The sequence below is a fragment of the Myotis lucifugus genome, unplaced genomic scaffold (assembly GCF_000147115.1).
Source record: "Myotis lucifugus unplaced genomic scaffold, Myoluc2.0 scaffold_236, whole genome shotgun sequence".
In the NCBI taxonomy this organism is placed as follows: Eukaryota; Metazoa; Chordata; class Mammalia; order Chiroptera; family Vespertilionidae; genus Myotis; species Myotis lucifugus.
Window position 1 is genome coordinate 1,805,739 of NW_005871284.1, and position 25,955 is coordinate 1,831,693.

At 42.1% G+C, this 25,955-nt stretch overlaps 1 protein-coding gene and 2 pseudogenes across 1 annotated transcript; all 3 read right to left on the reverse strand.

Moving 5' to 3' along the window:
• Window positions 1-4,319: 4,319 nt before the first annotated feature.
• Window positions 4,320-5,044, reverse strand: LOC102434222 (isopentenyl-diphosphate Delta-isomerase 1). The gene has a single exon (XM_006098475.3). The coding sequence runs from the start codon at window positions 5,025-5,027 to the stop codon at window positions 4,344-4,346; it is 684 nt and encodes a 227-aa protein (XP_006098537.1). The 5' UTR covers window positions 5,028-5,044; the 3' UTR covers window positions 4,320-4,343.
• Window positions 5,045-9,074: 4,030 nt separating this feature from the next.
• On the reverse strand, window positions 9,075-10,939 carry LOC102435149 (annotated as a pseudogene).
• A 10,123-nt stretch (window positions 10,940-21,062) lies between these two features.
• LOC102435457 lies at window positions 21,063-23,752 on the reverse strand (annotated as a pseudogene).
• Between the last annotated feature and the right edge of the window lie 2,203 nt (window positions 23,753-25,955).

Sequence of the window (25,955 nt, forward strand, 5' to 3'; positions counted from 1 at the left end):
TATATATATATATATATATATATATATATGCTTATGTTTTTAATTGCAATTAAGCACTTGCCTGCATGCTATAGTGTTTTGTGTTTTTTTTTTTTAAAAAGATATTTAATGGCTGCCTTTATTGCTTGTAGTTTAGCTAATATTTTTTTTGATTTTTTTATTAATTAAATCTTTATTGTTCAGATTATTACATTTGTTCCTCTTTTTTACCCCCGTAACTACCCTCCACCCAATTCCCACCCCACCCTCCTCCCTCACTCCCCACCCACTGTCCTCATCCATAGGTGCACGATTTTTGTCCAGTCTCTTCCCGCATCCCCCTCACCCCTTTCCCCCCAAAAAATAGCCAGTCCACTCCCTTTCTATGCTCCTGATTCTATTATAATCACCAGTTTATTCTGTTCATCAGATTATTCACTTGATTTTCCGATTCACTTGTTGATAGATGTGTATTTGTTGTTCATAATTTGTATCTTTACCTTTTCTTCTTCTTCCTCTTCTTAAAGGATACCTTTCAGCATTTCATATAATACTGGTTTGGTGGTGATGAACTCCTTTAGCTTTTTCTTATCTGTGAAGCTCTTTATCTGACCTTCAATTCTGAATGATAGCTTTGCTGGATAAAGTAATCTTGGTTGTAGATTCTTGGCATTCATCACTTTGAATATTTCTTGCCACTCCCTTCTGGCCTGCAAAGTTTCTGTTGAGAAATCAGCTGACAGTCGTATGGGTACTCCCTTATAGGTAACTGACTTTCTTTCTCTTGCTGCTTTTAAGATTCTCTCTTTGTCTTTTGCTCTTGGCATTTTAATTATGATGTGTCTTGGTGTGGTCCTTTTTGGATTCCTTTTGTTTGGGGTTCTCTGCGCTTCCTGGACTTGTAAGTCTATTTCTTTCACCAGGTAGGGGAAATTTTCTGTCATTATTTCTTCAAATAGGTTTGCAATATCTTGCTCTCTCTCTTCTTCTGGCACCCCTATAATTTGGATGTTGGTACGCTTGAAGCTGTCCCAGAGGCTCCTTACACTATCTTCGTATTTTTGGATTCTTTTTTCATTTTGCTTTTCTGGTTGGGTGTTTTTTGCTTCTTCATATTTCAAATCTTTGACTTGATTCTTGCGATCCTCTGGTCTGCTGTTGGGAGTCTGTATAATATTCTTTATTTCAGTCAGTATATGCTTAATTTCTAGTTGGTCCTTTATCACAACCTCGGGGGTCTCATTAGATTTCTTGTAGATCTCATTAAGTTTATCGGCGCTTTCTAGAAAATTCTTGAAAAACCTTAAAAGTGTGGTTTTGAACTCTATGTCCAGTAGTTTGCTTTCCTCCTTTTCTGTCATTTGTGTCCTTTTTCTTTGTCTCCGCATTTTTTATGCTTCCCTGTGTTGATAAAGTGGTTTTCTGTGCTAAGTGTCCTCTAGGGCCCAGTGGTTCAGCCTCCCCAATTACCTGAGGAGGACACTCTTGGTGCACCCCCTTGAGGTCTTTGTGCACAGTCTCATTGTAGTTAAGCCTTGATTGTTGTAGGTGTCACTGGGAGGAATTGACCTCCAAGCCAATTGGCTGTGAGAATCAGCTGTGTCTGCAGTGGGAGAACTGTGCTGGAGACACCCCTCTGGGGCAAGACTTGCTTCCATGGGGCTTTGGTGCTCACTGAGTCTGCCCTCTGAGTATGTCCTTTATGGTCCCACTCTGACCTCTGGGTTTCCTGGCTCCTGGATCTCTAGGGAGGTTCTAATCTAGCCTTTGCCTGAGGCTATCCAGCAAAAGCCTCCCTGCAGGGCTTGGGCGGGGCGGGTCCCAGGGGATCAACAGGGCGGGGCTAGAAGTTATGGCTGCTCTCAGTTCTGTCCTCAGAGGCTCTGCTTCTCAATGTCCTGGTTATCGCTGCAAGCCCCTCGGAGAGAAAGCTGCCCTCGAGTTCTGACCTATGCCAGACAGTCCCGCTTCTCCCATATGAGTCTGGGTCCCTAGAGACTCGTCCGGAACTGGAGCTCAGAGCCTGAGACTCCCTCCTGATTGAAAACGACAACCGCGCCCTCAGCCGCCAGCCTGCTCTGCATGCACTCCGCACCTTAGTATTTTACTTCTGCACTGCGCCTCCTTTGAGTCTCGGTATGCTTTTCTCTTTCCTTCTAGTTGTAGAATTTCCACTCAGCCAGCCTTCCTGTGGTTTTGGATGGTGTCCGTTCCATCTTTTAGTTGTATTTTTGAAGTGGTTGTTCGAGGCAGCAAACTCCGGTGTTTACCTATGCCGCCATCTTGGTTTCTCCCTATTTTTTGATTTATGTGCTGTAGTATAGTGAATTTTTTTAAAAAAATGTAATTTTTTACTTTTCAGTAAAATTAATACTTTTGACAAATTTTCCCTGAAATTATGAATTAACTCCTCAGAATTAACAAGAAATGGATTCTTCCATTAAATTTATAAAATATTTAGCTTATAAGAAACAATTTTTTAAATTATTATTACACAGCATTCAAAGATTATAAAGCTGTCTTGAGATTTCAAACTGAGAAATCTATGCAAGAGTTTTAAAAAGTGCATCAATCAAGGTACAGTTTAAATATTAATATACACATACTCCAGACCCCAATTCCATTTAACATGAATATTAGCATTTCTGTTTAATTCCCTCTGCTCCCCCCAATATGGCATGACTTTGTAGAGCAGTGGTTCTCAACAGGAGCACCTTTGCTCTCCAGCACACATTTGGCATCAGTAATAACTGTGACTGTGATGGGGGGGAGGGGTTGGTACCAATGGCAAATAGTGGAGAGAACCCAAGGATGCTGCTAAATGTCCTTTAATGCACAGAATGAACCCCCACAACCAAGAATTACCCAGCCCAAATGTTAACAGAACCAGCAGTAAGAACCCCTGTGGTAGAGTATGACCCAATTTCCATTTTACAAATAGTCTGTCCCCTGTAATTCTGAGAACACAGACTGATAGAGATCAGGACATACACCATTTAGTTAGCTCTGACCTGCTCCCCATATAATATCTTAATATGGAAAGTTAATTTGAGCTGTTCTGAAGCAACTAAGCAGACAGTTTCTGTTGCACATTTTTCCGGACTATGATAAAACTCTAGTGATATGTAAAGCACCTGGCAAATAAAGTGCTCTGTGGGTTCTGAAAATGTCTCAACACATCGCAAATAAAGAGCTTCACTTATTTGTTCAAATTTGTCAGTGTTACAGAAAAACCAGAGAAGAACCAAGCAACGCTTAGAGTGATGGAGTTACATTTATTACGCGCGGGCCCAGAGGAAAATGTCTCTCAAATTCTGGGTGCAATCACACACGAAGTTTCTCATATTTATACGATCTTTCCCTCTTTGTCTCCCAAATATGGATTTTTTCCGGTTCCCTTTGCAAGTTCTTAAAGGGCCCTATGTGCTGGGGCTTTGAGACCTTGACCAAAGGTTTGGCCTGACGCCAGCACTGATAACTCCATCTGGAGAAGGTTTAATGGCCTCTCTGAAATAGGAGTAGTCTTATTTTCCATTTTATTTAAGCCAGCAAGCATTTACAGAAGCCAGAAATAGCAGGGTTAAAATTTCAAACAACAGCTTTTATATAAGATGGATGCTTCATCAGGACTGTTTAGACAGGTTACGTTTAGTTGATTTGCTTTTTAAAAATAATCTTTCATAAATGTCCTTTACAAATTGCCGGAGTCCATTCATTGTCTTCACTAGCTGAGTTTAGACAGAGACCCCCAAAAGCTAGTAACCTTTGAAGTCCTAGCAAAGGTCAGAACTGCACCACCCAGTTAATCTAGGAACCACCCAGTTAATTTAGGTAATAATAGCTGAAGCATCCCCACCTTAGTTCCCTTAATTCCTTAGATACTTGTGTAGATCCTTGTTGATTATTGTTGATCAGATATTCTGCCTATTTCTGGAAATTGTCTATCAATGAGCTAATCCATGTGTCATTCAAACCACCTTACCCTAGGGCTACCCCAGATCAAATAAAAGCTTAGAGCGGCCTGAGATCGGTGGAAGTCCTTCTGGACTTGCCCGCCTGGTCCCCCGATATTGCAAAATTATCTTGTGTCTTTTTCTCTCATTTGTTGTCGGCTCCACTTTCAGATACCGAACCCTACTCCACGCAGAACATGGAGGGAGTGTTACTCGACAACAAATAGGAGTGCATATATGTGGGGTGTGTGATACAGTAAGAATTGACAGCATCTTTCCACACAAATTCGGGTTGTAAAGTACCAGTGTATCCAATGAGAGTTCTACTGGGGATCCCAATTTTTAAAAAATCATTTTAAGTTTACTAAGTAGAGACATTTTTAGTGCTTTACTAATCATTCATCTCCACATTCACATTCTGTGTATTTTCCCATGGTCAGCAAACTGATTCAAATTATTTAAGTTATCCCACCACGTAAAGAGAAAAGCTTCTGCAATACATTGAAACCATGGAGTTATCTTAATTTCACTGCTGGCTGCCTTTTTCAGCATTTCTTCCACTTCTTCCTTTGACACATAGCAATAGCTTTTAATCTCATTGGGGTCTGGATCCAAAGTCACGTTCTTTCTCACAAACAAAATGTAATCAATTTCATATTCTCCCCAGATACTATCAGACTGAGCCTTGTAGTGAATTCTAGTCAGATAATTAATTTCTTCTAGAGGAACCTGTTCCATGGGAATTCCCAATTCGGCCTTTAAACGCCTCTGTGCTGCTCGCCTAACTCCAATTGCATCATTCTCGTCAAGCTCTCCTGGGTTACTTAAGGGATGACTATAACAAGTATTGGTAAAACAACCTGGAAAGCTAATTTTAGCATCTGATCTCTGCTGTAGCAGGAGTTTATTGTCAGTGTTGAATAAGAAGACACTAAAAGCTCGATGCAATAATCCTTTCTCAACCTTTTCATTCAGGTGACAATTCTTTTTGGTCTCAGCCCCAATTTTATTGTCATTTTCATCAATAAGAATGCACATCTCGGCCAGGAGCTGAACCTGCTGCTCATCGAGATGGTCGGTGTTGATTTCAGGCATCCTGACAGAATGTCCGACCTGTCTGTCCTAGAATCCTGAGATGCCGACAGTTGGTGGGCTGCCGCTCCACTGCGTGCACCTTCCCGGCCCCTGATGCCGTGAACCCAATCGCCGGCGGCCGTGCCCCGAGTGAATTTTTAGTTATATTATACTGTTGGGGTCCAACCCCAACGGGTCCAGGGATCCCCAAAGGTGTGGACGGAGTCGGCGAAGAATGAATGACATGGAAACTGGGTTCAGTTCATCAGCATAGCGAGGTTCTCCCTCCAGAATCTCCAGCGAAGTTCTGGTTAGGATCTCCAGCGAAGTTCTGGTCAGGATCTCCAACCAAGTTCTGGTGCCATGTTCTCTCGCTAGGTTCTCCAGCCAGGTTCAGTCACCAGGTTCTTTTGCCATGTTCTGTCTAGGTTCTCCAGTGAAGTTCTGTAGCCAGGTTCTGTCCAGGATCTTTTGCCATCTTCTCTGGCTAGGTTCTGGTTAGGATCTGATCAGGGTCTGATGAGGATCTGATGAGGAGCTGATGAGGAGCTGATGAGGAGCTGATGAGGAGCTGATCAGGTTGTGTTGTTACATCTATATTTATACCAGTCGATTTTAATCCTGTCAATTTCTATTACAAAGGTTAGGGCGTTTCTTATCTTCATTCCAGGGAGTAAAGATTATGTAGCTTAACTACCCGCCTGACACTTAATTAAGGAGTTGTATCCCCTCCCTAACCTCAGGGAAAAATCCCCACCTGGGGAAACAACCTTTCTCAGAGAGGTGACCTTGGTTAAAACACATGGCGCTAAGGAGAGCAAACATATTAAGAACAATATACTATATATGCCAGGTCCCTTGAAACATATGCTGTGCAGATGTTTCTTTCCTGCAGCGACTGTGTCAAGCAGCAAGGATGGACCGGCTCCCGGCATTATACGTCATATTGTCTACAAATGTGGCCATTTGCACAGATTTAGAAAGGGCCGCCACTGTGATGCTGGCAGTAGTAAGAATAACAACAGCCAAGATAATGACTGCAATGAGTATTCCCAAAAATCTTTTGGGCTGTAATTGGCTTAATGCTTTTTTTTTTTTAAGACTTTGATAGCTGATGAGCCTTGCCATTTTTTGGTGAGATTAACAGGTATTAGGATTTTTGTTTGTTTTTTAAGTACCATAATAGTGCCGATGTTTAATGAAGTAATATTTTGGGTGGTAAAAAAAAATTAAAATATCCAATACATTTTCTCCACTAGTTCCTTTGTACTTCTTCCATGCCACACGTGATATACTTCTGGTGGAATTCAAAGGAAATGGTTTTGATAAAAGGAAAACAGGAACAATACTGCTTGTTCTATGAAGTCTCAGGAGGAGCTGGAGGATGACAGCAGTTTGGGGTTCTCTTAGGCAACTCTCAAGCACACCAGCTGTAATGAGGGGCCTTACTTTCTAAGAGAAGGGATGAGTACTTTTCCAGCTGTCAATCATACTTTGCTGGATCAATCTGATATTCTTGGTAAATTTCTTCAGGGATTTCACTTGGTTCGTCATGGCTACTTCCTCAAGTTACATTGAAATCACCAGCTAGTGATTTCATTTTAGTCTCTCCCACCACCTTGAGTCTCCTCCCCGCCCCCCACAAGCATTTATAGTTATAATTTTCATCTCTGAAAGTGAGAATCATAGCTCTTGATTATCAACCTCCCTGTATGAAGCCAACTTCTCACCTCTGTTTACATGCTTTCTCCTACATGAATGCCTCCCTCAACCCTCTCCAGCACTATGCTGGGCACTCCCTCCACATGGACGCTTCTTTACCTTGTGTGGGCTCTGCCATGTCCTACCCATTCCTCACTGTGCTCTGGCTCTGACACTCATCAGAGAACTCCCTCCCCCCCCATGGACTTTCACCTCCCCCATATCCGGCTGCCTCCAGGGATTGGTATCCCTTTCCTGCTTGGGCTCTGATCTCTTACTGTGGGCCACCTCAGTTCCACTTCTACACCCTGTTCCTCTGAGTGCCAGCAAAGTTATCAATTTTGCTCTGCCTACCTGAACAGTTTAAGACTGAGTTGTTCTAGAAGATAAAGGAAAGGGAAGAGAAGGGAAGGGAAGGGACGGGAAGGGAAAGAAGAAAAGGAATGGGAGAGGAGGGAAAGGCTATTGTGCTTTTTAAAATAAAAGAGGATGATTGTGAGAGATTGAATGGAAATGAGCCTGTATAGCCCATGTTAAGGAAGAGCACATATGGAGTCTGAAGGTACAAACACTCATCTTGTTCACACTACTCCTATCTGAGTATCTTGAAGAGTCTTTTCACACCCTCCAATGTATGTACACTCTACTGTGAAGACCACTGATCTAGGCATCACAGATTAATAATAGAAAGCAAACACTTAGGAAGAGACTTTCACCTCAGAATCCTGGCACACAGGACCCAAGCCTTTTAATTATCATAACTATTTTACTCTAACCTCTACTGTTCTACCTTCCCACCCCTTTCCCTCCTCTTGTTCTCTTTTATCCCACTTTCCTGTCAAGAAGCACAGCTCTCTCCATCCACACCTCCCCTGTGCAGTAGAGCCTTTCACAGAACACTAGGTCTTTTCTTCAAATTGCCTCCTCCTCCAACTTTGGACTGACTTCATAGGCAGGGCCTCCAGACTTACATTTATTTGTGCTGTGGGGCTGGGTCTCTCCTGATCTGTGGCAGCTCTGATTAGGGAATTTTTTCTCAGGAGCTCAGGGCTGGGAGCTGGAGGTGGTCTGGGTTAGAGGAAGGATGTGCAGAGGTGCTGAAAGGAAAGGAACTTCATGAGACTGAGGTTCATTCTCTGATGGAATTTGAACTTGGGCTGGGACTATATGTTTGACATATCTAGGGTAGGAACAAGTATTAAATTCCACAAAGCAATACTACGTGGTCCTTTTATCATCTCTACTTTAGAATATGAAACTGATAACTAGATATGTATCTTGGTAAAGGTCAAGAAGAAAAAGTGCATATAATTAGATAAAATTGATTTCCTACAAATTAATGATTAACATCATCAACTGAATCTGAAATGCTGTCTGCCAACCATACAAGTTTCCTTGAAGATGCTCTGCACCCACTTACATATCTTTTCTTTCTTCTCAATCCTTCAACCTCATCCTGTAAGTCTTCTCAACTGCCTCATTTTATTGTCCAAAGAAGCCACTGGATGAAAATGGTTTCATCTCCAGTACATCAGATCTACATACCTATACCCGCTCTCCCAAAAACAAAGCCCAACTTCATCTATCTTTAATTTCTTCCTTTTCTGTTGTAATGGAGAAAGTAGTTTTCTACCTTCATGCCCTAGGACTTCCTGTCATTTTGTGATCTAATAATTTGTGTATTAAATTCTATTCTGCTAAAAGCCTGTAGAAATTTTCCTATTTCCTATATTTTATACTTACTGATACACTCAAGTCCCAGTTTTCTCATCTGTTAAATGGGTTTAATAATAATAACACCAGGGAGAGATGGCTCCTTGCTTGGGTTCCACACTTTAGAGGCCTCAGATGTCACAAATTCATACAAAATGCATTTATTAAGAAAATGTAGACAATACTGTCACATGGTATTCAGTGCTCAGTACAACGTGTATCCTCAAACTTCCACTCTCATAATTAACCAGTATTCAGGCCCAGGGAAGCATACCTCTATATTTTTGTCCTATGTCCTTAGAAGTAAACTGTATGTGAATGTAATGAAAGTTTATGGTTTGTATTGTGGGGTTATTTTTGTATGTTTGTGTGTTTGACAATTTCAAATACAGTTTGATTTAAGACATTCCACTTATACTACAGTGCCCAGAAAGAGCAAGGTTATTTCCTTTCTCTGTGCACATGTTCCATATTCAAGTATTGAGAATTCCAGTTACTTATGGTAGCAGTTCAGCCTTAAAAGTGTCATGGAATTTGCTATAAACTTTGGTCTTTCGATACTTTGTATGGAACAACAACTAAATGCATGTTCAGGTTGGCATGATGCACCTCTTCTTTGGTGGGCTCAAAAGAGGAACCACCAGGTGGAAGAGTTCAATCACTTGAGAAGCCCCAGGCATTTCTCCTGGCTTACCTCCTGCACTCTGGGACAGCTTGGGAATCATAGAGTTGCAGACTTTCTCTAACTCTTTCTGCTGATACTCAAATTCTTCCTTTTTTGCACTCTGATTCCTATCAAGGCAGTTGAGTATCCTGTATAATAAAGAGGTAATATGCAAATTGACCATAACTCCAACACACAAGATGGCTGCCACCATGTGGTCAAAGATGGCCGCCACAAGATGGCTAGCAGGGGAGGACAGTTATGGGTGATCCTGCCAGAAGGGGAGGGCAATTGGGGGGGACCCAGGCCTGAAGGGGAGGGCAGGTGGGGGGGGGGGACCAGGCCTGCAGGGTAGGCAGTTGCATGCAATCAGGCCAGCAGGGGAGGGCAGTTTGGGGGACCCAGGCCTGCAGGTGAGGGCAGTTGGGTGGACCCAGGCCAGCAGGAGAGGGCAGTTAGGGGCAATCTGGCTGACAGGGGAACAGTTAGTCATCGATCAGGCTGGCAGGGCAGTGGTTAGGGGGGTGATAAGGCTGGCAGGCAGAAGTGGTTAGGGGCAATCAGGCAGGCAGGTGAGCTGTTGGGAGCCAGCAGTCCTGGATTGTGAAAGGTATGTCCGACTGCCCAATCCCACCAGAATCAGGCTTAAGTGGGCAGTTGGACATCTTTCGAGGGGTCCCAGATTGGAGAGGGTGCAGGCTGTGCTGAGGGACACCCCCTATCCCCCTGTGCATGAATATTGTGCACCAGGCATCTAGTTTTATTACAGTTGACAAGAATCTTCTGTTTATCCTCATCATTGAGCTTAACTTGAGGTTTCTCATCTTTGGCAGTTGCTTTTATGTTGATTGTAAAGAATTCAAGGGAATTTTGGGAAGATACCTTGTACCATCGCTTCTCATATTCAGCTTTGTACGTCACTGCTTCTTGGCCCCATGTGTTTGCTTTCTTCCTTGGTCAAATGGTTCTTGTGGTTAGTGATGGTAATCTCGTTCTCTTTTTCTGTACTTTTATGCATCAAAGACATTGAAAGTGCCATTGGCATCAAGATCAAAAGTCATTTCAATCTGAGGAACACCCCGGAGTGCAGGTGGTATATCTGTGAGTTCAAACTTGTCAAGTAGGTTATTATCCATGGATATGGTGCACTTGTCTTCATAAACCTGAAAGAGCGCACCTGGCTGGTGGTCAGAGTGGGTAGTGAAGGTCTGTGTCTGCTTGGATGGATTGATAGTGTTGTGCTTGATAAGGACAGTCATGACTCTGCTGGCAGTTTCAAAGCCAAGAGAAAGAGGAGTGACGTCCAAGACTTGCAAATCTCTAATGTTTTCTGAGTTGTCTCCAGATAGGATGGCTTCCTGGACCTCTGCACAGCAAGCTACAGCCTCATGAAGGTTAATACTCTTACGCAGTTTCTTTCTGTTGAAGAAGTCATGTAGAAGTTTCTGAATCTTGAGAATATGAGTAGAATTACCAAGCAGAACATTATCATGGATCTGGAACTTGTCTAGCTTTGCATCCCGAAGGGCTTTCTGTACAATGTCCAGGGTGCCACAGAATAAGTGAGCATTCAATTCTTAAACTTGGGCATTGGTAATGGAAGGAAAGAAGTTGTTTCCTCATAGAGTCACTCAACCTCAATACTGGCCTGGATGCTGGACGAAAGAGTACTCTTAGCATGTTCACAAGCAGTACGGGGCAATGGTCAGCTCTCTTGTTCTCACTGATATCCTTCTTATGCTTGCACTTGAACTCTGCCATAAAATATTTCACCATTTGATTGTAACAGTCCTTTGCACCTAAGTGCTGTCTCCAGCTGTAGATATAATCTCAAAGATAAGATTCCATCTTCAATAGTAAGGTTTGACCATCAAAAGTGCCACCTCCTCAGTCAAAGATCAGCTTATTTCTTTCAGCTCTAACCCTTTGGTTTAAGCTATAAGCAAAAGCAACAGCAGTTGGATCCTTGATGATTCTAAGTCCAATGAGACTGGCAATGATTCTAGTGATGTAGAGTCATTAAAGTGAGGTGATATTATAACAATAGCATTGGTAACAGTCTTCCCAAGGTAGGCTTCTGTGATTCTCTTCATCTCTTCAAAACTGTAGATGACAGCTTTTCTAGATAGAAACTTTTTGTCTCTCCCTTGTGTTCCACTCAGACCTTCTTACATCATTTACCATCATGCTGGCCTCATGCTTTATATCAGATTGGTGGTTCTTGTTTAGGAAGCTATTAATTCTTGATACAATTTATTTTATTGTTGACAGTATTACAGATGTCCCCTATTTTCCACCCTGTTGCCCCATTCACCCCCCCTCCCCTGGCCATCACCACATTATTGTCTGTATCCATGGGCTATGCATTATGCATGTATATTTTGCTTCACCTCTTTCAGTCTGTCTCACCTCCCTGCACTGAGATTTGTTAGTCTGTTCCATGTATCCATGCCTCTGATCATATTTTGTTTATCAGTTCATTTTGCTCATTAGATTCCACATATTAGTGAGATCATATGGTATTTTTCTCTCTCTGACTGACTTATTTCACTTAACATAATAATGTCCAAGTCCATCAAGGCTGGCACAAAGGGTAATTCTTCCTTCTTTTCTTTTTTACAATCGCATAATATTCCATTGTGTAAATATGCCACAGCTTTTTTTATCCACACATCTACTTATGGGCCTTTGGGTTGTTTCCAGACCTTGGCTATTGCAAATAACACTATTATGAGCATAGGGGTGCACACACAGGGTATCTCCAAAAATGTATACACTTTAACAGCTGATAGCTCAATTTTGAAAATTAAATGCATTTTAATAAAGACTGCCTTTATATTTATTCAAAGTGTGTGTATACATTTTTGGAACAGCCTATATTCCTTATTATTAGTGTTTCAAGATTCTTAGGATATATACTCAGAAGTGGGATCATTGGATCAAAAGGCAGTTTCATTTTTTTGTTTTTGAGGAAATGCCATACTGTTTTCCACAGTGGCTGCACCAGTCTGCATTTCCATCAAGAGTGTACTAGGATTCCCTTTTCTCTACTTCCTTGCATACACTAGTTTGTTGATTTATTGATAGTAGCCATTCAGACAGGTGTGAGGTAATATCTCATTGTAGTTTTAATTTGCATATCTCTTATGATTAGTGATCTTAAGCATTTTTTCATATGTCTTTAGCCATTTGTATGTCCTCTTTGGAGAAGTGTCTATTTCTCCAAAAAAAAAAAAAGGGTCCTTTGCCCATTTTTTTATTTGGATTGTTTGTCTTCCTATGTTGAGTTGTATAAGTTCTTTATATGTTTTGAATATTAACCTCTTATCAGATGAATCATTGGTGAATCTGTTGTCCCATAAGTTCGGTTTCTTTTTCATTTTATTGATGGTTATTTACTTTGCAGAAGCTTTTTAGTTTGATGTAGTCTTTCTTTGTTTATTTCTTTCTGTGTTTTCTTTGTGTTTGAAGACATATTGGCAAACATTGCTACAAGAGATATCTGAGATTTTACTGCCTATGTTTTCTTGTAGGATTTTTATGTTTTTGTGACTTAAATTTAAGTCTTTTATTCATTTTTAGTTTATTCTTGTGTATCGTATAAGTTGGTGGTCTAGATTCACTTTTTTGCATGCATCCGTCCAATTTTACTAACATAATTTATTGAAGAGACTGTTTTTGTTCCATTGTATGGTCTTGCCTCCTTTGTCAAATATTAAATGATCATAGAGGCATGGATGATTTCTGGGCTCTCTCTTCAGTTCCATTCATCTATATGCCTGTTCTTGTCCCAGTAGCAGGATGTTTTGATTACAGTGGCTTTGTAGTATAGTTTTATATCTGATATTGTGATGTCTTTAATTTTGTTTTTCCTTCTCAAGATTGCTGAAGCTATTTTGTTGTTTCATATAAATTCTTGGGATATTGTTCTAGATCTGTGAAATATGCCATTGGTATATTAATAGATTGAATCTATAGTTTGCTTTGGGTAGTATAGACATTTTAATTATCTTAATTCTCCCAGTCCATTTACATGGTATCTGCTTTCACTTGTTTGCATCTTCCTCTATTACATTCTTTAATGTCCTATAGTTTTCTGGTATAGGTGTTTTACCTCCTTGGTTAAGTTTATTCCGAGGTATCTTACTTTTTTGTTCCAATAGTAAATGGAATTGTTTTCTTAGTTTCTCTTTCTGAGTTTATTATTTCTCTATAAAAATGTCACCAATTTCTGAACATTAATTTTGTACCCTATAACTGTCCTGAATTCATTTATTAGATATAGATTTTTTTGGTGGAGTTTTAGGTTTTCCTATGTACAATAACATTTCATCTGCAAAAAATGACAGTTTTACTTCCTCCTTTCCAATTTGGATGTCCTTTATTTTTTTCTTCTTGTCTGATCGCTGTGGCTAGGACTTCCAATACTATGTTGAATAATAGCGGTGAAAATAAACATCCCTGTCTTGTTCCTGGTCTTATGGAAAATGTTTTTTGTTTTTGCCCATTGAGTATGATGTTGGCTACAGGTTTTACACATATGGCCTTTATTATGTTGAGGTATTATCCTCTATTCCCATCTTGCTGAGAATTTTTATTATAAATGGGTGCTTGATTTTATCAAATGTTTTTCTGCATCTATTGATATGACATGTGATTTTTATATTTCATTTTGTTTATGTGATGTGTTTACATTTATTAATTTGCAAATATTGTATTAGCCTTGCATTCCCAGAATAAATCCCACTTGATCATGGTGTATGATCTTTTTCATGTATTGTTGGATATGGTTTGCTAATATTTTGATGTGGATTTTAGCATCTATGTTCATCAGGGATATTAGCCTATAATTTCCTTTCTTTGTAGTATGTTTATCTGCTTTTGGAATTATGATAATGCTGGCCTCATAAAGGGTGTTTGGAAGTGTTCCCTCTTCTTGAATTTTTGAATAGGCTGAGGAGCATAGGTGTTAGTTTTTCTTTAACTGTTTGGCAAAATTTGCCTGTGAAGCCATCTGACTCAGGCCTTTTGTTTGCTGGGAGTTTTTAAAAAATGTATTTATTACTGCTTCAGTTTTTTTTAGTTGTTATTGGTCTATTCAGGTGTTCTGTTTCTTCCTGCTTCCTTATGTTTCAGAAGATTATGTGTTTTTGGGAATTTGTCCATTTTCCCAGACTTTCCAATTTGGTGGTATATAGTTGTTCCTAATTTTTTTTTTTACAATCCTTGGTATTTCTGTGATGTCAGTTGTTACTTTGCTTCTTTCATTTCTGAATTTATTTATTTGGGTTCTCTGTCTTTGTTTCTTGATGAATCTGGCTAAAGGTTCATCAATCTTGCCTATCTTTTCAAAGAACCAACTTTGGTTTCATCGTTCTTTTGTATTGTTTTTTTTTTTTAACTCTGTTATTTATTTCCACTGTGATCTTTATTACTTTCTTCCTTATGCTTACCCTGGGCTTTTCTTGTTATTCTTTTGCCAGTTCTTTTAGGTGTAGAGTTAGATTGTTTGAGATTATTCTTGCTTCTTGAGGTATGCTTGAAATGCTATGAACTTCCCTCTCAGAATTGCTTTCACCGTGTCTTTTAGATATTGAGTAGTTGTGTGTTCATTTTCATTTATTTCTAGATAATTTTTTATTTCTTCCTTGATCTCCTTGGTACCACCTTCATTGCTTAATAACATGCTACTTAGCCTTCATGTGTTTGAGTATTTCTGAGTTATTTTTATTGTAGTTCATTTCTAGTTTCATGCTATTGTGATATGATACTTCATATGATTTCAATTTTCTTGAGTTTGTTAAGACCTATTTTGTGTTTTAACATGTGTTCTGTCTTTCAGAATGTTCCCAGTATACTCGACAAGAATGTATATTTTGCTGCCTTGGTTCAGCGTGGTGTATAAGGTCATTAATTTTTTTTGTCTGAAAGTGCTATCCAGTGTATTCTAGTGTAGTGCTAATGTCCCCTACTATGACCTTATTGCATGATCCTATATTTAGTGCATATATTTTATGAGGGTATGTTTTCTTGTTGGATTGATCCCTTTATTATTAGGTAGTGACCTTCTTAGTCTCTGGTTATGGCCTTTGGAGGTCTATTTTGTCAAATAGGAGTATTGCTACCCTAGCATTTTATTTTATTTCCATTTGCATAAAATATTTTTTTCCATCCCTTCATTTTCAGTCATTGTGAATCTTTTGTTCTGAAGTGGGTCTCTTGTAGACAGACTATATATGGGTCATATTTTCTTATTTACTTAGTTACCCTATATCTTTTTTTTAAAAATATATTTTATTGATTTTTTACAGAGAGGAAGAGAGAGAGGGATAGAGAGTTAGAAACATCGATGAGAGAGAAACATCGACCAGCTGCCTCCTGCACATCCCCCACTGGGGGTGTGCCCGCAACCAACGTACATGCCCTTGACCGGAATCGAACCCGGGACCCCTCAGTCCGCAGGCCGACGCTCTATCCACTGAGCCAAACCGGTTTCGGCTACCCTATATCTTTTGATTAGATCATTTAATCCATTTAGATTTAAGGTTATTATTGATAGATAATTATTTATTGCCTTTTAAAAATACATATATTCCTCTCTCACTATTTCTTATTTTTCTTAAAGCAGTCCCTTTAACATTTCTTACACTACTGGTTTGATGGTAATGCGCTCCTTTAGCCTTTTTGTTTGTTTGTTTGTTCTGGGAGGCTCTTGGTTTCAGGTAATTGCTTTTCATTACTTTGCATACCATGCCAATTCCTTCTGACATGAATTTTTTTTTATTGAAAAATCAGCTGACATCCTTGTGGGACCTTCTTTGTAGGTAATTAACTTCCTCTCTTGATGCCTTTAAGATTCTCTCTTTGTCTTTAACCTTTTCATTTAGATTATGATATATCTTAAGTTCTTCTAAATTAACTTGTGTGACTTTTTCCTTCACAGGTTAGGGAAGTTTTCTGTCATTATTTCTTCAAACAGGTTTTCTATTTCTTGTTTACTTTCTTCTCTTCTGATATGCCTATGATGCTGATATTATTATGTTTCATGTTGTCCCACAGTTTTCTTAAGCTATCCTAATTTAAAAAAATTCTTTTTGCTTTTTGTTGCTCGGATTGAATTTTTTTAAAAATTTCTTTATTGGTTAAGGTATTACAAATGTGTCCTCATCCCCCAATTAACCCCCAACCACCTCCCTATCCCCCGCATTCATACTCTTATCCCCCTGTTGTCCGTGTCCATTGGTTTGGCTTATATGCATGCATACAAGTCCTTTGGTTGATCTCTTCCCCTTATGCCCACCCCTCCCTACTTTCCCTCTGGGGATTGATATTCTTATTGCTGTTTCTCTGTCTTTGGGTATGTCCCTGTTCATCAGTCTATGTTGTTCTCTATATTCCACAAATGAGTGAGATCCTGTGGTATTTATCTTTCTCTGACTGGCTTATTTCACTTAGCATAATGCTTTCCAGTTCCATCCATGCTGTTGCAAATGGCAAGAATTCCTTCTTTTTTACCGCAGCGCAGTATTCCATTGTGTAGATGTACCATAGTTTTCTAATCCCAGGTTCCAGCTCACTCGTCACTAAAGCTGCCAGTGCCTTAGGGCTCAGTGATGATCCATGTGCTGTGTTATCAGGGATGAATGTACAGCAATGACCCCCAACATTACACATGTTCTTCCTTTTTCTGCCAGAATCAGATCCAAGGCCAGCCTGTTCTCCCAGGTCACCCTGCTGCTAGCATCTAGCTGTTCACTATCCCTTTAGCTGTGTCTCAAGTGTAAAGAGCCTTTGCTGGTTCTAGTAAATAGAATTAATCCACCACATTCTTGTTCACAGTGGCCACCAGCACAAGACAGACTCAAATCCTGCGGCAATCTGATTTCTAGCCTTAAACTCCATGGCACTCCTCCTGGAACCCCAATGGGGATCAAAGGAGCCCCCTGGACCTTCTCCTCTTCCTAGTTTGTCTGTCCATTGAAAAAGGTTTATGATATGCCAAAGTGAAAGGCATAGCCAATTGTATCAGAGCGCAAGTTCCACTCCATTTGCTAGGCAAGGCCACAAGTAAGGATTCCCCATAACACCACCAGACAGTGCAGCACGACGGGCTTCTGATTATACTCGGCCATTTATGCATCCGGATACATTTCTCATAAACTCTGAGCACTGTTCCTCCCCTTGAGAGGCAGGAGATATAATTTACATCAGAGGACAGGCTGGATCGTTTTTTTTTTGGGGGGGGGGCGCGAGGGTCCCAGCTCTTTACCTCTGTTGAAGGGGAACAAGGCAAGAGTCTTACAGAAAGCGTTTCCCCAGGCAGTTTACTCCTGGTACAAGGCAAGCACATATTCCATCCTGTTATTTACTGTCTGAGGTTCATCCAAATGGAAATGGGACCACTTGGGGCTCTAGCCTTCCTGCTGTGCAAGTGTAACAATCGCTTTTATTTAGGGCGCACACAGAATAGTTAATCCATTCCACCCAGGCATTCCTTCCTTTATATCCTACTTCTGTTTGCATGGTGGTGGCAGTGGCCTAGGACAGTGGTCGGCAAACTCATTAGTCAACAGAGCCAAATATCAACAGTAGAATGATTGAAATTTCTTTTGAGAGCCAAATTTTTTAAACTTAAACTATATAGGAGGTACATTGTTATTAACTTAATTAGGGTACTCCTAAGGCTTAGGAAGAGCCACACTCAAGGGGCCAAAGAGCCGCATGTGGCTCATGAGCCACAGTTTGCTGATCATGGGTCTAGGGGATCTTGTCCTGTCACATCTACTCCTAAATCTAGTCCTAGCCAATCTTTTGACCTAAAGGCTGAAATATCCAAGTCATTCAAGTTATCTATAACCAATAACTTAACTGGGTAAGCATAATCCAGATTGTACACATTTCCTCAGCCCACATTGTAAGCCCCTGCAATTTGCCAGAACCCTAAAGCAAATAGATCCCCAGTACATGATGGTTATTAAGACAGCTCACAGTTTTTGGCATCAATTTCAAGGGGATATGTCCTGGTATGGTCGTTCAAGTTGAGGTGTGTCTGCCCTTAACCCGTGTGTGATGGGTCCAACCTCACTCTGCAGTCTGAACAGCAGTCTTTGTGGTAAGCAAGACAGGTAAGGTCCTTCCCAGGAGGGTTCCAACTTGCTTCACTTCCAAATCTTGATTAGAACAAATGTAGTCTTCAGTCAATGGCGATGAACTGGAAACTCAAGAAGAGAGCCTTGAGTCAGGAGGCCTTCTAACCTGAGAGAGATTTCAGCAGAAGAGATACCCAGTACATAGTTCTTAAGAAATTGGTCCCTAGTTTCCATTGTAGGAAGATCTTTAGGCATTCCAGGGCCTATTGGAATCACCTACAGCCAACTCTAGATAAAAACAACAACAACTTTTCTTAAAATTCAAACCCTAGGAAGGTTGTCAAAGTTGATTTTACCAAAAGAGTATATATTAAAGTGTACTAGACAGGAACATAGGCCAGCAAACTTCAGTTCCTATGATTAAAAGATGGTCTTTTTATTAAATACCTGATTAATATAACATAATTATTTTGCTAAAGAACTGACCAAAATAAGGCTTATTTTCTAACTTCATTTGTCCTCGGGTGTGGACAGCAAATGACACTAATTGGATTTTTTCCCATCAGTCTCCCTGAGTAGTTTGGCATAAGCTATTTACCCTCTGTTTAGGGAAGCAAAATGCAAATAATTGACTCTTTTTTAAAAAAATTTCTTTATTGGTTAAGGTATTACAAATCATTGACTCTTAAATGTCCTTGGTTTAGGGAAGACAGAATTTTCTAGATGGTTGCAAACTTCTGTTTAAATATCTCAGTTTCTCTGCTCTGCTTGTCCTGGCTTACTGGCCTGTATCATTTAACCAATTTCCTTTTAACATTTCTTTTTATAAACTTATAACTTCCATGGACATTCTTACAACTTTCAAAAACATTTTTACAATTTAAACCACCTTCTTTTTCCTTCAAAATGCATAACCATGCCTTAGTCCTTCCATTAAGTATTTCTACTCTAATATTCTTTCTTTCTGTCATAACATCAGACAGACCTTTTCTTTCTTTCTTTTTCTTTAAAATGTATTAGAAGTCTTCATTCTTAGAAACCTTAATTTTTCAATGATTACCAAAAAGTAAAAAGCCAGCATTTCTTAGATTAACACTTATGAGCACACTTTAAATGCACCTTTACTTTCAAGAAAATATACCTTCAACAAAGTACAAGAGACCTTCTGTGATAAAAACCAAGAGCAGGCAAACTAAAACATGTAACAGCTCTTTTGCACTTCTATCCTTTCAATTCTCTACCTTTACAGTTTTTTGAAATGTCAGGCCAACTATTTGTGACAAAATGTAATTTTTAATATTTCTAGGCCCAACAAGTCCTCAGGGTCTGGCCCAGAGTACTTTCTCATTTGATCTTTTAGTCTTGGTAAAATTCAGAAGGCCCTTCTTCTTTGCTTTGCTGAATATTGAAGGCCTTATTTAGGTTCTGAGTCCCACTGGGGCTCCTGGGTTTGGAAATCTTACATGTGTTGGAAGCACACCAGGGCCAGCCAGGTGCTCCCTTTCACAGATACCCATAGCCAACTTTCAAATCACTCCCCCTTCTTTTAGTCTAGCCCAGTGGTCAGCAAACTGCGGCTCGCAAGCCACATGCGACTCTTTGGCCCCTTGACTGTCGCTCCTCCACAAAATACCACGTGCGGGCATGCATGTACAGTGCGATTGAAACTTCGTGGCCCATGCGCAGAAGTCGGTATTTTGAGGAAAATACAAGGGGCCAAAGAGCCACATGTGGCTTGCGAACCGCAGTTTGCTGATCACTGGTCTAGCCAGTCAGCTGAGTCACGTGGGTCTTTCAGCAGAGGTTTTTTTTTCCCCCCAGCTAAACCTTAAGTTTTATTTTAATTTTTTTATTAAGTTATTACATATGTGTCCTTATCCCCACGTACCCTCCATTCCCCCCACTCATGCCCTCACCCTCTGTTGTCTGTGTCCATTGGTTAGGCCTATATGCTGGCATATAAGTCCTTTGGTTGATCTCTCCCCTATACCCCCACCCTCCCTTACCTTCCCTCTGAGGTTTGATGGTCTGATTGATGCTTTTCTGTCTCTGGATCTGTTTTTGTTCATTAGTTTATGTTGTTTATTATATTCCATAAATGAGTGAGATCATGTGATATTTATCTTTCTTTGACTGGCTTATTTCACTTATCATAATTCTCTCCAGTTCCATCCATGCTGTTGCAAATGGAAAGAATGCCTTCTTTTTTTTTTTTTTTACCACAGCGTAGTATTCCATTGTGTAGATGTACCACAGTTTTTTAATCCACTAATCTGCTGATGGGCACTTAGGCTGTTTCAAAATCTTAGCTATGGTGAATTGTGCTTCAGCAGAGTTTTTAACTTTCTTTCTTTCTTTTTTTTTTTTTTTTACTGCTCCAGCTCCTTTCACAGCTTAGGAGCCAAAATGGAGGCTGCCTAAACTCCTCTCTTTGACAGAAAAGATTACCTGTTTATTCTCACAGAAGGAGGTCGCAAGCCTCTGAGCCCCGGGACCAGATTATAAGCAACTGGGGCTGGGGTTGTAATGGTGGGAGCCTCGGGGACTAGATTGTTTCAGCCACAGGTTATAAATCTTTCCATAATGGAAGGCACTTCTCAGGACAGGAGGATGGACTGCATTTTGATGTTAGCTCCCATGTCCCTGGGAGTACAACTCTCAGCCAGGTTAGAATATGCTTTCTCTAATCAGAACAGAACCATTATGGTTATCAGTGCATGATTACTATTTCTTACCATTGTAACTGGTCCCCAACATTCTATTTCTGCCCCTAACACTTTCATTGTAATGTATACAACAAGGGCAAGAACTGCCATTCTCCGGGGCTTTATCTGAATCTATTGAGATTCTGTTTCCCCTGCAATTGTTGAAAGTTTAGTGCAAATAAACTCACAAAAAGTCTTTACAGGTTTGAATATTCCTTACATTAACAGTCACCCTTTGCAGGCAGATGGTTGCATGGCTCATGGGTGGAAGGACATGATCCTTGCAGAGGTAGACATATGTGCCTTCTCATGCCACATGGCATCATGCCTGAATGGATGGCACACTTGTTGGTGCCCCTCTGGAGACCCATGATGTGCTGGCCCACCTTCAAGGTGGCATCATCTACATTCCGCTCCTGCTTTCCCATGTAGTTGATGCCGATGCCACAAGCAGCCCCTTGGTCTTGGCCAGGGGAGACACCTGCCCCTGCCTCATTTGGTTCTCAAACAGGTCATTGGGCTGGAACCACTCCCCGGGGTTCAAGGTGGCTGACTATGGCCTTGTTGAAGTTGGAGAGGTTTTCTAGGGGGTGCCTACTTTGCACGGGAGTGGTTGATCCTAAAGACTGAGCCGAGCTACAGCTTATTTGTGAGTTCACATAGGATAATTCCTTCGAGACCTTCTGTAAATAGGGACCGATGGACAGGCCAGTGAATCTCTCCATAGTGCCGTGGAGTTCCGCCTTCTTCTTAGGGTCATATTTAAAGAAGAGCCGAACCTTCTCAAAGGCTTTCGAGGTGCTGGAGGAGAGGGTGTCATGGGCCTCAGCAGGGGCTGCCCCAGGCAGGTAGGTGTAGGCGGCTTCTGGGTCAAGGTTTGCGTTGGTGGCCTTGGGGGCGGCTTTGTGGAGGGCAGCCCCAGGCGGGTCCGCTCTGGCACCATCCCGGTCAGGGTTGGTGGCAGCAACACAGGCATAGGCCAGGATGGCAGACCCGGGGGCGTTGACACTGGCGCCCTTGGAGTCGGACTCAACATAGAACTCCACATGGTCGGCAGGGACAGGAGCATAATCCCTGGTCACGGGAGGGATGGCCTGGCAGATGCGATGGTGGGTGTCGTTCTGGTGTTTACCGCTTCTATAACATGAGGAAAGAAGTTTGCTTTTTGCTCAGAAAAGAAATTTTATTTCTCAAGGTTGCTCACTGCAAACTCAGCCTTGAGAAATGATCCAAGTAAAGAGAACCCCGGGCATTGCATTCTTTGCACACTTAGCAAGAATGCCCAGGGCAGAGCTGGGACTAGTGTAGGCAGGTGATGTGAAGTAGAAGGAGGCATTTATTCGCAGTGTCATGCAAGAACAGGGGCAGCATTTATGTAAACCTGAGTTAGTGTCTCCCTAAATGTTGTGTCTTAGGCACCTCCCTTACTTCAGCCTAGTCCTGGGAGGAGTGCCTGGATGCTCAGGGCCCATGACAGCCTGCCTCTCACTTTGTGTTTGGCCTTCCTAAGCTCTTTCCATCAGCTTCTTGGGCAGGCTCTAAGGGCAGGAGGATCTTTAATAGGGTCATAGAAGTCAAAGGACTATTTCCATCTGTAGAAAGAATAATAGACATCCTTCCAGCTATAATGATGTAACTGGGACTAGATATGCCCTCCTGGCAAAAACACTAATAAAATCAGATAAAACATATTTTAAAACTGTTTCAGACATTAAATAATAGCCTCACAGGTTTATGATCCTTAGCAAAGAGTAACATTATAATTTTCCAAACTACTGTATTGAGACTGTTTCTAGACTGCAGAGCAGAGGAGAGAATCCCGTGGACAGAGCTGCCTTGTGAAGATGAAGAGACAAGGATCAGAGTTCAGGGAGGCTGAGGGGTAGAATTTTTGGAGCAGAATACCAGAGAAGAGAGAGCTAGGCAGAGAGAGAGATAGCTCCAGAGATCTACACAGGGATTTTCTGAACTGGTTGCTGAATACTGTGCTATATATGAGGTGAGGCAAAGTACGAATGGAAACTTTAACTGGACAATCCTCAGAGCTCACACAGAACTGAAAGATATTATACTAGTTGTTCCAACTAGTCAGAGTGGAGATACCTTGCTTTTTAGTAGAGAGCCCAGAAAGATTATGACTGGAATAGGACTAAACTAGCTTTAACAATAAAGGTACTCTAGACTTGCTCTATAGCCAGTGAAAATAGCCTTAAGAAAAAGAAAAAAAAAAGAAAGTGGAAAGAAAGGCTTCTTTGGCAAAACAAACAAACATGAGAATTTGTTACCAGCATTCACACACAATAAAAAATGTTAAAGTTTCTTCAAGGGCATGTACCTGGGTTGCGGGCACATCCCCAGTAGGAGATGTGCAGGAGGCAGCTGATCGATGTCTCTCTCTCATCAATGTTTCTGACTCTCTATCTCTCTCCCTTTCTCTCTGTAAAAAATCAATAATATATATATATATTTTTTAAAAAAATGGAAGGTTCTGATAGCTCCAATATTAAAGGTTTTTTGTTGTTTTTTTTGAGACTCAATATTATTTTATACTAGATGCCTGGTGCACGAAATTTGTGCACTCGTGGGCGAGGGGAGGGGTCGAGGAGCCTGTGCCCTCTCGCAGTCCAGGAACCCTCGGGGGATGTCCAACGGACGGCTAGGCCCGCTCCCCACGTCAGTTGGACATCCTTAACGCTGCCGCGGTAGTGGGAGAGGCCCTTGCCACTGCTATTGTGCTTGACAGCCATGGGCCTGGCTTCTGGCTGAGCAGCGTTACCCCAGTGGCAGCACATTGACCACCAGGGGGCAGCTCTTGTGTTGAGTATCTTCCCCGTGGTGGTCACTGTGGGTCTTAGTGACTGGTTGTTCCACCATTTGGTCAATTTGCATATTAGTATTTTATTATATAGGATTACTTTCAGGTGCATAACATAGTGGTTAGACATTTATATAACATATGAAGTGCTCACCCTGATAAATCTAGTACACATCTGACACCATATGTAGTTATTACAATATTATTAGCTATATCCCCTGTGCTGTACTTTACATTCCTGTGACTACTTTGTATCTACAAATTTGTACTTCTTAATCTCTTCATATTTTTTACCCATCCATCCAACGTCCTTCCTATCTGGCAACCAGTAGTTCAGTGATGGTGAACCTATGACACCCGTGTCAGAGGTGACACGTGAGCTCATTTATTTGGTTGATTTTTCTTTGATAAATGGCATTTAAATATCCTATCTAATAAAAGAGAAACATGGTAATTAGCCGTACATCCGCTACCCTTCCCATTGGCTAATCAGGGCGATATGCAAATTAACTGCCAGCAAAGATGGCGGCCAGCAGCCATGCACTGAAGCGAACAGGGAGGCTTGCTTGTTCCAGTGACTGCGGACTCCAATGTTGCCCGCCTGACTTGCCGGCCTCTCAGCTGCAACTCTAAGCAACTATGTAGCAAATATAGAAGCTAAACAAAACCCCAGAAACCTGCTTTAGTCAGCCGGGCTTCAGCCAGCCTGACCGCAACATTGTATCAAATACAGAAGGTAAACAAAGGCCAGAAACCTGCTGTCAGCAGCCGAGGCCTCAGAGCTAAAGCTGGCCCAGAATAAAAAAAGAAAAAAAAGAAAAAAAGGACAGGTTGGGAGCTTCAGTCACCCGCCAGCCTGAAAACAGCCCTCAGCCCCTCAGCCAGACTGGCCAGGCACCCCAGTGGGGACCCCCACCCTGATCCAGGACACCCTTCAGGGCAAACCAGCCGGCCCCCACCCATCCACCAGGCCTCTATTCTATATAGTAAAAGGATAATATGCCTCCTGGCACTGGGATCAGCGTGACAGGGGGCAGCGCCCAAACCCCCTGATTGCCCTGCGGCTCTGTGTGTGACAGGGGGTGGGGCCACAACCTCCCTATCCGCCTTGCTCTGTTCGTGACAGGGGAAGGTGCCCCAACCCCCTGATCAGCCCTGCTCTGTGCCTGATAGGGGGGAGCTCCCCAACCCCCTGATCGCCCTGAAGCTCTGTGTGTGACAGAGTGCAGCGCCCCAACTCCCTGATCGGCCCTGCTCTGTGTGTGTCAGGGTGCGGCACCCCAACTCCCCCCCGCCCACATGGGCCCTGCTCTGTGTGTGACGGGGTAGAGCCATAACCTCCCCATCGGCCCTGCCCTGAGTGTGACAGTGGCGGCGCCCCAACCCCCTGATTGGCCCTGCTCTGTGGGTGATAGAGGGTGGCGCCCCAAACCCCTGATCTGCCCTGCTCTGTGGGTGACGGGGGGAGCTCCTCAACCCCCTGATCGGCCCTGCTCTGTGTGTGACAGGGGGCGGTGCCCCAACTCCCCTATCGGCCCTACTCTGTGAGTGACAGGAGGGAGCTCCTCAACCCCCTGATCGGCCCTGCTCTGTGCGTGACAGGGGGGAGCTCCTCAATCCCCTGATCTGCCCTGCTCTGTGCATGACAGGGGGCAGCGCCCAACCCCCCTGATTGGTCCTGCTCTGTGCGTGACAGGGGGTGGCGCCGCAACCTCCCCATCGACCCTGCCTTGAGTGTGACAGGGGGCGGTGCCCCAACCCCCCCAATCAGCCCTACCCCTGAGCATGACTGGAGGGTGGGAATCGCAAACCTCCCCAATCCCGCCCCTGCTCTGTGCATGACAGGGGGGTGGGGCCCCCAACTCCCCCAATCAGCCCTGCTTCTGAGCCTGACCAGGGGCTGCACCCTAGGGAATTGGCCCTGCCCCCTGCCAACCCCAGGGGCCAGGCCTTAAAGCAAGCAAGGTCATTTATCCTCCCGAAGGGGTCCCCAAGACTGCCTAGAGAGGGGCCACAGGCCGGGGCTTGAGGGGAACACCCCCCCCGAGTTGCACACAAAATTTTTTGGTGCACCGGGGCCTTCTAGTGTAAGATAATAAAAACTAATTTGGTGAAAATATCTTGAAGTCAAAAATGATTTTTGAATAGTATTTATCTATAAGGGCAACCAATGGTATTCATTTTTGTCAGTTATTTTTTGGATCCACAATTAACTGTGTCCCATGGCTTTGGTCTAGGGCCAGTGGTATCAATACAGGGTAC